Source organism: Papaver somniferum, chromosome 2, assembly GCF_003573695.1.
Source record: "Papaver somniferum cultivar HN1 chromosome 2, ASM357369v1, whole genome shotgun sequence".
Lineage (NCBI taxonomy): Eukaryota > Viridiplantae > Streptophyta > Magnoliopsida > Ranunculales > Papaveraceae > Papaver > Papaver somniferum.
Window position 1 is genome coordinate 137,398,096 of NC_039359.1, and position 11,995 is coordinate 137,410,090.

Here is an 11,995-nt window from a genome sequence, read left to right on the forward strand (position 1 = left end):
CGGGTAAGATCAATCCAAACCAATAACTTGGATTCACATTCACAACTATTAGATTCGGATATTGAAGAATACCACAAAATGATAGTTGCCGATCTAAACGACTTTATGATTAGATAAATCTAAAATCTAAGTCGGATCCCAACCGATCAAGATGTGTGCACAAATCACGAGATACGAAAACCAATAAGAAAGATCTTCTTGTCTTCAAATCTTCAATACCTGCACAACACAAACTTGAATCCACTTATGATCGATCACACACAGAACGAATTCGGTTAAAAACGTATGATCACAAGTTCTCTTTATATCTTAAAAACAGTTCTAAAGATCCCGTCAATACTTTGATCTAGTTTGAGTGACCCTTATGTCAGAAGAGAAGGCTCTCAAGAATAATCAAACTCTGTGCAGTCAAAGTTTAACAACCGTTACTCAATCAAATCAGTAATCGAAAACTAAAATAACAATGCAATTATCTAGTTTCCCACCAACGGTACTCGTAGAGCTTCTTGATCCCACAGAAGTATTTAAACGAGCGGTCGTAAGATATTTCACCTAATTAGGGTACTTTCCTCTCCGGATAGACGCTCCACCAGTAAAAACACAAGTGAAGTTTGCCTGGCTCTTAGGATAGTTTGCTAGAAATGCAAACTCAACTATTTATAGACCAAGGTTGTTTGGACAACAAGAAAATTTCAAAACTTAAAAATATTATCAAGATATGCAATAAGTACCTAATTTCGTTTTTTCCTATTTCCAAATAATATGCAATCTGTAACTCCGAAATCTCTCATTAGAAACTATCTAATATTAGTTTAGCACTTTATTAATATAACTTTCCAAGACTTATGTTTTGATTTGCTGGAAAATCAAAAGCATATAATCGAAAATTCTTAATTAAAAGATTCTCAATATTTCGAATTGGGATCACCTTGAGTATCAAGGAATACCTTTGGACAATAAAAGATAAGAATTATACTAATGTACAAATTATGTCAACAACATCTAGATCTTTCCTAATTAGCAAACCATAATTCCAAACTCACACAAAACCGTAAAGTAATATGTGAATATGAAGGATCGGTTTTGCTCTTGGGACCGGTTCTACCATGACTCCAAGTCTCCAAATATAGGTAGGGATCAGTTTTACCATGACTCCCAACAATAACTAGGATCGATTCTACTAACACTCCTAATATAGGTAAAGACCGGTTCTTGCATGACTCACAACAATAGTTGGGATTGGTTCTACTATGTATCCCGAAATAGAGGAAGATCGGTTCTACCAAGGTTTTCAACATAAGTCAAGATCGGTTCTACCGCATATCCCAAACTAGGTAAAGATCGGTTCTACCATAGCTCTCAACATAAGTCAAGATCGGTTATACCAAATTTATTACTTAGGTTCGAATTGGTCATCCAACATATCTTCAATAAAAACCAGACAAAAATGCCTATTGATTACGAAACAAGTTTCGTATATGTACTTCCTTTAAACATATGTTATCAAACATAGTTTCCTAGGATGAAACCACACCTATATCCAATACTCGATCAAGTAACGAGTTACATAGATTATTCTGATGTCATATTTACGAAGTTCAAAATATAAACGTTGTACTTCGTAATCAAATATTCATCCTTGACACTTTGATCATACTAAACTGATCAAGTCTAATACCAGAGTATTAAATATAACGTCGCATATTATATTATCAATCTTAAACTACTTAAAAGCAGCAATAAGAATGGAAACAAGTCAAGTTAGTATCACAATACCTCAAGTGGAAGGATGACGTCTTCGTTGTAGTCGATACGTCTTCATGATCTTCAGGTCTTCAGAGTAATACTTGTATGTCTCAACATTACTAGACTTTCTAGTATAATATAAACGAAGTTGGTCTCTAGTCCATTTAATCAAGCAACTCTAATTGAGTTTTGATACTAAATATGACAACGAAACTTGACATACCAACGTTTGGTGGGTTCAACCGAGCAATGCTCTAACACAAAAGATGACAACTACTGTTATGAGATTATTCGTGAGCATCTTCTTGCTCATCTAACTTATTAACAACAAAATGGAATCACCGTCAAATGAACATCTTATAAGTTCAAACTTTTTAGAAAAATGAATCATTATATCAATCGGATGATTCAGACTCTAACAAAAAGCTCCGTTTCTTGAAAACCAATGTTCTTGGAACTGTGTTGGGTAGAGAAGATGAATTTTCGGGTCAGGTAAACCCATATATGACCCAAACTTTATATTTTCACCCCTCTCCTTCTCTTCATATTTCCCATTTTTCATCTCTTATTCTGAAAATCAATTTCTTTCGAATCATTATATTGAGCTATTCAAATTGGGTCTTAATGTTTAACACACCCATCAAATTGAGCTATTTAAATTGAACTATTCAATCACTGTGAGCAGACATTGAACTGAATCACTCATGACTACTTCATTAGTCATTTTCTTCCGTAAAATAACAAAATACACGTTCTCAATCGAAAAAAACATTGATCGCACTTCATCATCAATTACATCAGATACACAATTCCAATTACCCTTACACACATCTTCTACTATATATCTAATTATCTCGCTCCTCCTCCTTTATTTGTATTACAATCCATTCCTTCTTTTCCTTTTTTCTACTCTTCAAATTTTTCTTTGCAGAAACAAGGTGAAAACAAAACATCCAGAACATCAAAAATCAACAAAACCCACCAGCAACCATAAATACTAAAAGAAGACGTTAATAACACTATGTCTTCTTGTTAAGTTATGAAGAAAACAACTTAAGAAAAAGAAAAAAAAACCGACAACTTAAAAAACCCATGATGAAAATGAAAATTCTTTTTTCTTTTCTTGTGTTTTACCATGTATCAATGTCTGAAATTCGGTTTATTGTTTGTTGATTTAATAAAAGGCTGTGTAAGTGAAAATAAAAGTCGAAGAAGAGAAAAAATAAATATAAAGGGGAGGCGAGGAGGAAGGAATCATAAAGGTAAGATTAGGTTCCTTCTGATATTGTATACAAAAAAAGGAAAGATTCGTCTGATATTTCTTATGACATAGGTATTAAAGTAAACTTCTATATTACCCATGTGTATGCATTTATTTACATCATGCTTCTTAATTATGCATGCATTTTTGTGTCACGTTAAATAAAGGACCAAAACCACATTGGATTTCCTGAATTTATTTTTTTGATAGGTCTACATTTTTTTTTGATAGAAATACAATAACAAAAATAACAACAATAAATCAAGAAAAATTACTAGGTTCATCACTTTAAATCAAACAAGCTTTCTGATCATGAATCCTTGTTAATTAACTTAAACAACTTATATCTAACATTTAACATCTTCTTCATCTTCTCAATAAACATCTTCATCTACGTACCTACATAAACCATTTTCCCTGTAGCGTCCTTCAAGGAAAATCGTGGTCACTGTTAAATTCTTGTTAGACGACCCGTCAGCCACACAGTGGAGATCTCCTTGAGGAATTTTTTGAAACCTAACTCCAACATCAACATATGAGTTCTTATTATCTTGAGATATTGGTGGAGGAAGCCTGTAGTAAGTTTTATAAAAGGTGGACAAACTCTTCTAGATTCAGATGAGAAGCCATTAAAGGATGGGAGGAAGTACAGGGGAAGAGAAGAATAGAGGAAGATGAAAGCAGTAGTAAACTGGGTATTATTGTGATATCTCCATTATAACACCTAAAACAAACAAAACCTCAAGTTAGAAATTCAAAAACAATCCGTTTGCATCAATCTAATAACATGTGTTCAAGAAAAATATTCAAAACTCAGATCTTATACATACCTCAAAAGAAAAAGATGAGTTTTCTTTTTCTTCTTTTTACAAACCCAATTTTTTTCAAATCTTCAAATTAAAACAGTTGTTATGAACACAATCTCAAAGGCCCAAACAAGAGAAACATATCAAACTAGTACTTAAAGTGTTGTTTTTTGAAAACTCAACCTTTGAAACTCCTTCCACAGAGAGAAGACTAAATAATGAAGCAAAAGGAAAGAGAGACTAAATAAAATATAAGAATATCATATGACCACAAAAAAGTTATTATATGGAGAGGTATAGCTTAAATAAACCAAAAGAAATTTTTTCATACTCGTATATGTATATGTGTGTGCGTAGGAAACACAAAAATATATCTAGGTAGATACAAAAAACTATTTAAATGAGGATTTTGTTTTACATGTATGTATATATGAAATATATTATAGCACAATCCATATACAACCTAACTACCAAACAAAAGATTATCAAAGGAAATCGTTTGAGTGAAAGATATGTGTTAAATTGTGGATAAAAAGCCAAAAAATCCATTTTGAAGCAAAATTATCTTGTAAAATGGTTACTAGAATCTCTTTGTCTTAAACTTTGGTGTATGACAGACCTATATATTTATATATAATGTCAATTATTCTTATACGAGGTAGCTTCCTTAAGACAGGACCAGAAAAAATTATGACTTATTCCAATATGGAGTGTATACTTAAATATCCCAAATCGGGACCACAAACTTTTATTCTTATATATGGAGTTTATTCCTATATGGAGTATTCATCTGGAGAGGTTTTACTTTAATCAAATAAGTGGATGGGGGGTTTGTAGTTTCTTACAAACAAACAAACTAATGAAAACACCAATATTTGAGCTGCAAGGTTACTTAAGGAGACTTATAGAGTTCTTGTTTACCATGCTATCCATATTTTGAGAGGGATCATCTGGTTCCTTTTACATAGTACACATACCTTCTTCCTTCTTAATCATGAATCTTCTCCGCAGAGTTTGTGCATGATACAAAGAAAAAAAAGTAAAAAAAAAAGAAAAAAAAGAAGAAGGGGTTTTTACTTTTGTAACTTTGTGTTTTTTCTTAATTGTAGGGAAAAGAGACACTAAGTGATATTGATGGGTAAAACTTAGTATAACATGTCTTTGCAGAGCATCTTGCACTATCCGGGTTATTTTTACATATCCCTTTTACTTTCTATAACTTTATTACCTTTGATCCCCAACCGGAAAATCTATATAGTACATTGAAACATGGGTGGGGAAAAAGATCATTTTCACTCATCGTGCAAATGTTGTAGTAAACCTTGGGATTTCTCGATAATTGATTAGGATCCTGGTTATTTTGTCTGAAAGATAATCATAGTACGGAAAGATTTGCGTCTCTAAAAGTATTTTTTCTGAGAGTAAAGATGCTGCATTTTTATTGTAGAATTGGTCGCGAAAATTTGCATTTTTGTGTGAAGATATTTGTTAATGTATCGCAGTTAGACTACACAATTAAGGTCAATGCCCGTTGGTCAACCATAAAACGACCCGTCTAACCCGGACCTAACCTGTCTTGGTTGTCAATAAGTCCGAGCTAGGGTTGAGTTTCTAGGACCCGCGGGTCAAACAGGTTGACATGCCAAACCCGCCGGTTCACACATCAACCCGCCAGATCCATTGGTTTTGTGCATGTTTACAATTTATTTCCCTATATCACTTGGAATTATCAATATTATCATGTCTCGTACAATATAATCATCAATAGAAATCAACAATTAATAGTTTATACAATAATCCTTGGCAAAAGTCAGTTTTTTTTTCTTTCTCTTCAATGGTCTGGTTGGTCTTCTTTTCTCTATAATGGTCTGGTTTGCTAGTAATTTTGTCTCTTCTCTTTTCCTCAATATATGGTGTTCTTTTCCATTAACCTCCTAAACTGTTGTGGTCTTAAGGTCTTCCAATCCGAGGTTTCCCCAAAAAGCCTTGGAAGGCCTAAGTCTTATTGTTCGAAAATTGAGTGCAATTCAAGTTTTATAAGGAGTGTCCCATCTTTCACATGATATACTTAATAGCGCGTTTGGAATCTTTGGATACACATTAAGAAGTAGCTTTTCGATTATTAGAAGTCAAACAAACAAACAAAAATATCGCACCTTCCATAGATTATACTTAATAGCGCTTTTGGATATACATTAAGAAGTAGCTTTCGACTTCTAAAAGTCAGAAAACAAAAAGTTATTTGGGGTAATTTGCGTTACCTCCCCTGGCGAAGATCATAATTTGAGTTACCTCCCCTACAGAACAAATATTAGTAAAACCTCCTCTCGTCATTTTTTTCATCCAAACCCGGTTAGCTGAGTCAGTTGCTTCGTATAGGTGGACAAAAAAAACACGTGGTACTCAGCTTCCGAAAATACCCTCATCTTCAATAACACCATTTTTCAGGTCATTTTTCTTCTTCCCTATAACAATTCTAACATACATTGAAGGTTTATCCAGTCCATCACAACAACAATACATCAGATAACAACAACTCAGCCAAATTGAATAACAGCAACAACAGAGAATAACAAATCAACCCATAAGGGAGATTTAGACAGAGTTTCCTCTATTTTAGGCCATTTCCAGGACAAATTCAGGCCTTTGTTCAACTCCATACGTACACAAATCCTCCATCCTAATATACATCTATTAATCTTCTGTATTCAACTTGTTGTAGACTCAATTCAGTGACCTTAATCTCCACCAGAAACCCATCTTGCCTGAATTTCATCATCAAGCTCAAATTTGCAACCACCAACAGATCCACTACAAGCCCTAACTGATTTTTATGCATTCAATTTCTTCTCGATTCAGACTCGAACCCATCAATTCTTCACGGTTGAACTCAAATACACCTCATACCATGAAAATCATCAGGAACAATATCTTCAATTGCAGTTCCAGATCGAAACCCTAATTTGATTTACCTATTCAATCACCACCATCACAACTCAGAAAACTTGATTCAAAGTGAACCCATGTCTTGATTCACTCTCTGCAGCGTCTCTATGTCAATTTCATATCTGAATCTGTCAATTGCCTTTGCTTATCACCAACGCAATAACCATTCTTCAATTCCTTCCATATGCACTCTTACTGAAACCTACATCAAACCCAATCTTCTAATCCACTATATTTCCTCTCATCAGTACCAGATTCATCATCGAACTTCAACAGAAAGAACGAGATCTGTTTCTTTCTTCGTCTGTTCAGGTAACGCAGATCATTTTTAGGGAAAAGAGAAAACATGTGTTATAATGAAATTTGGATTTTGATTTCTTCCTCTAATTGTTCAGATTCATCATCGCCCATCGATGGCTGCTACTGATGGTTAGGTTGATGGTTTGGGGAAGAAAACGATACAGTACTAATATTTTTATTCTGTTCACAAAGAAAGAGGACGGAGATATAGAAGACGAGGGTATTTTTAGTAGATAAAGGCCACGTGTTTTTTTTTGTCCACCTGTACGAAGCAGCTGACTCAGCTAACTGGGTTTGGATGGAAAAAGTGACGAGAGGAGGTTTTACTAATATTTGTTCTGTAGGGGAGGTAACTCAAATTATAATCTTCGCCAGGGAAGGTAACACAAATTACCCCAAGTTATTTTGTATGTAAAATGTAAGAACACCTTTTAGAAGTGAACAAGTTCACTTTTAGTGAAGTAATATATTTCCGCTTCCTATTTCTGGTTCTTTTCACATCCAGATGCAATGTCACTAGACAATTAAGTATAGATCTTACAATCCTAATAGCACGTTTGGATACAAATATGCTTTTGACATCTACTTATGGAGAAGCAGAAGTCAGGAGCAAAACTATTTCGCTTCACAAAAAGTTAATCTTTTTACTTTTAAAAGTCGTTTTTAAATTCTACATCCAAACAGATTTTTTGCTTTTCGACTTCCAGAAGTTAAAAAGTAATTTCTGAGTGGGGCATCCAAACGCGCAACAAGACGATACTGCTATCCAAGACCGAAAATGCTAGGTGACCGAGCTTTTATCCCGACCAAAAATCCCGCCTCTAATAAATGGCTGGCCCCACTTTACCCCGTTGATGATCTCAATACTAAGAGCATCAGGAGACCTCTATTCCCCTCCCATTATAAAAATCGGGAGAAAAGCTCAGTGAGTGTATCACTTCCCATCAAAGACTCAAAGTGGGAGGCATGGCCTATTGCGTGGTGACAACCTCAAAAGTGCCAAACTGCATTATTAAGGAGGATTCCTTATTTTTTTCCAGAGATAAGTCCACGTCTCACTCTTTGTACTCAACTCCAAAAAAAACCTAATCACAAATGCGATCTTCTCTTTCAAAACTCTTCCGTCCTTGCACAATATCCAGAACAACGACCATTTTCTCTCTCACTCACACTCTCAACAACCACCACCACCACCGCTCCATGGCCACCACCACCACCACAACCGATTCAATCAATCCAACAAACACAAGAATCGGATGGATCGGAACAGGAGTAATGGGAAGATCCATGTGTTCTCATCTAATCAAAGCTGGTTACTCACTGACAATTTTCACTAGAACTCAATCAAAAGCTCAACCTCTTCTTGATATGGGAGCTCACTTCGCTTCATCTCCACTCTCAGTCGCTTCTTCTTCAGATATCGTCTTCTCAATCGTCGGCTACCCATCTGATGTTCGTTCTGTCCTAATCGGTTCTTCAGGCGCTCTGAATTCTCTCCGTCCAGGCGGTATACTCGTTGATATGACTACTAGTGACCCATCTGTCGCAGTGGAGATTGCCTCTGCTTCGTCCGCAAAGGGTTGTTTTGCAATTGATGCACCGGTATCTGGTGGTGACCGTGGTGCGAAAAATGGAACATTGGCAATATTTGCAGGAGGCGATGAATCGGTAATTCGTAAAATTCAACCTGTTTTTGACTGTTTAGGGAAAGTTAATTATATGGGTGGTGCTGGTAAAGGGCAATTTGCTAAATTAGCAAACCAGATTACGATTGCTTCAACCATGGTCGGATTAGTTGAGGGTATGGTTTATGCTCATAGAGCTGGTTTGGATGTTAGTCTGTATTTGAATGCTATTTCTACTGGTGCTGCTGGATCGAAATCGTTGGATTTATATGGGAATAGGATATTGGGAAGAGATTTTGAAGCGGGGTTTTTTGTGAATCATTTTGTCAAAGACTTGGGTATTTGCATTATGGAGTGTCAGAATATGGGTCTTGCTTTACCTGGTTTGGCACTAGCTCATCAGCTTTACATTTCTCTTCAAGCTCATGGTGAAGGGAATTTGGGTACTCAGGCTCTCATTTTAGCTCTTGAGCGACTTAATAATGTTAGTTTGGAAACGAAGAAGGCTTCGTCTTCTTAGTTTCGGTAACTTCTATCTTTACTTTACTATTGTTGTGAACTGAAATGCAACTAGTCTCTGTAAGAGAAACCATTTGTGAAGAATAATGCTTATAATGGTGAAAAGTATGGTACTTCTTCTTGGTCAATGTGGTTTCCTTCATGGCTGTTGTTTGTGCTTTATTCAGTAAAAATAGGTACATTGTGATCGAGGGGTGGTAATTACGCGATGATAAATTGTTTGGTTTTGATTTACAACGTTTGAGGTTTTGAACTATGATATGATATACCATGAATTCTTCATTTTATGTTATTACAAATCTGGTGGCATGTTCTGCATTTTCATTTATGTTTTTTGGTAACCAAATTACTAATTTTAACTAGATTCTTGGAACGTAGCTAGTGTAAAGTGATGTTACATGGATGAAACATGTAGATTGCCTTTTCTATTCCTCTACTTAGGTGGTGTTCACGTAGCTATGTGATTTCCATGGTTAGCAAGTATACTTGCATTGCGGTATGAATGTTTTGAGATGTTAGCAAGTTCAGATAGCCAACTTCTTGGCCAATTTTATATCAAAACGTGCATGATCTGGGATATGCTGATGTCCTTTTAATACCTATTAACCTCTCTGTGTTATATTTTTTAACCAACTTTGACGGTGTTAAATTGACAATTTAAGTTCCCCCCTAGAGAATCTGCCTTCTGTCATCAGATAGCTACTTCATCTATGTTGCTCCCATTTTAGTCCTGCCTGCAGCCTAGTCACTTCTTAAGAGAGGCTGGTGAACCCTAATTACTAATAGAACTACATATCTATACCAATAAACTACATGCCTGGTCGCTTCCGAGAGTTTCTTCTGCAGTGGCATGGAGGAACTACATGTCTATGCCGATAAACTTACTATAGTGACTGTTGAGTCTGACATACTGGCTTAAGGGGGAAATGTGCTAATTTTCTTTTTATCAGAAATTCTTTCTTGGATGTCAAATCCAAGATCTAAATTAACTGTATAAGGGAAGCATGATGTGGTCTCAACATGCATATGGAGTAATGATGGAGCTGATTCAGCTCATCAAAATACTATTGTAACAGCAGAGGTGGGATTAGTTGTGACTTTTAAGTATTATTTATGCTTATAAAGCTGGTTTATTTAAAGTATGCTATTTCTTTTTTTTGATCATTTTGTTCAAGGTTTATCGGAGTGTCAAAGCATATGTCTTTCTTTACCTGGTCTAGCTTTAGCTTATCAGCTAGTACTTCTTTTCTTGCTCATGCTGCATGAAAGTTTGATATTCTTACACCTATTATATGGGAGTAAGTGAAACGAAACTGCCCCTCTATCTCTCTCATCTAACCTTGTTCACAGAGCCGATTGTCGTGAATAATGTTTATAATGATATAATTTTCTTCGAGTGTTCGAGTCTACTACAATTGTGTTAGTTAGATGACAACTTAAAGTTGTTCCCGTCAATGGATTAAGTAGAAGGTTGAGATTACTGTTGGTGAATGTCTGCTGCACAAATTAGTGCTTAAATTGCTTATTTTCAACCATTGTTCTCAATTCTTACTTCAAAACGGCCCTCACTTGCGTTGTGTTGAATGTCTTGCGTGATTCAATGGTGAAGCTGAGTATGGAGTTTTGATTGGAACTGGTGTTGTACCGATTTAGAAGTTAGAGTTCTCTTTGTTTAATCTGCATTCAATTGTGAGTGTAGCATGTGGTTCTTTATCTTTCACTGAGGTTCAATTTGTTGTCCTAGTTAGATTACTGTGTTAGATGAATAGTATTGGTACTTTAATAAGTGCTAGTACGTAGTGCTTTCTTTACGCTTCCTCTTGCTGTTAGTGTCAGCAGACATTGAACTATTACAAAGATTCCATGTTGGTTCTCATGCTTTGCGATAGTGTTTGGTGTTACTTACACATCACCTCAGCTGTATCAGTTCAGCTAGTCAGTTATATCTTTGTGTGTATGTGATGAATGAGACACCAAGTATGCTTTAGATGTATTGCAGCCAGTTGGTGTTGGTGCCTGTGTATGCGATTTGAGCCATTAGGTACTGATTGAGTGATTGTTTCAGAGTAAGGTGAATTTTTGCTGGAGTTCTTAGTGGAATACAAGCATGGTTGTTGCATTTATCAGCTCTCAACAGTCTCTGCTGCTTCTCGTGCTATCCAACCTGTTGATACTGCTGCCAACCTGATTCTGTGGTTTTTCTTCTATTTGGTGTGTTCGCTATTTGGTTGCTGGTTCTGTTTTTCTTCTCCTTCTATTATTGAATGTTGTGTGCAGGTCTTCTATTGTATTGCCACAACCATCTGCAAGGTTATTCATTGTGCCTTCATTTACCAGGGTTTGGGAGATGCGCGGACATCACAATTTGGACACCTACCAACTACTCTCTCTTCCGCTACTGCCATACGTCTGCACCAACTGGTCCTGTTCTGCGTCAATTGTGTCTGTGATTTGGTAGTTTCGGTGTGCTTTTTGATTCTTAGCTCCATTATTGGCACTTTTCAGATTTATTGCTGCTGGTGCTTGCTGAATGTTCCGCACATTTATCCAACTGTTGATATATTGTCTGTTACACCAACTGGACCGTGAAAACCTTTTCTCGTTGCAACAAGAATCCAGGAAACAAAAACCCTTACAGAATGGGCTACAAAAGGAAAAAAAAATCTCTAGGGATTTTAATGTATTTAGTCGTGAGAGAGTTTGAGAGATTTTAATGTATTTAAATCTCCAGGGATTTAGAGTTAGTGTATGAGAGTCTAGATAATTTTGGGGAGTTCAACCCTAACTCCCCA

At 35.8% G+C, this 11,995-nt stretch overlaps 1 protein-coding gene across 2 annotated transcripts; it reads left to right on the top strand.

The window, feature by feature from the left end:
• The first annotated feature begins 8,063 nt into the window (after nt 1–8,063).
• Nucleotides 8,064–11,843, top strand: LOC113349235 (probable 3-hydroxyisobutyrate dehydrogenase-like 1, mitochondrial). Of its 2 annotated transcripts, XR_003360016.1 has the most exons (4): nt 8,064–9,209; nt 11,269–11,414; nt 11,541–11,624; nt 11,709–11,843. XR_003360016.1 is itself a non-coding variant. In XM_026593165.1 (2 exons), exon 1 carries the CDS (start codon nt 8,155–8,157, stop codon nt 9,202–9,204), a length of 1,050 nt encoding a protein of 349 aa, XP_026448950.1. In that variant the 5' UTR covers nt 8,064–8,154; the 3' UTR covers nt 9,205–9,209; nt 11,541–11,757. The 2 variants fall into 2 exon arrangements, 1 of the variants encoding a protein (XP_026448950.1); XM_026593165.1 differs by lacking the exon at nt 11,269–11,414 and having other exon boundaries at nt 11,541–11,757.
• The last annotated feature ends 152 nt before the right edge of the window (nt 11,844–11,995 follow it).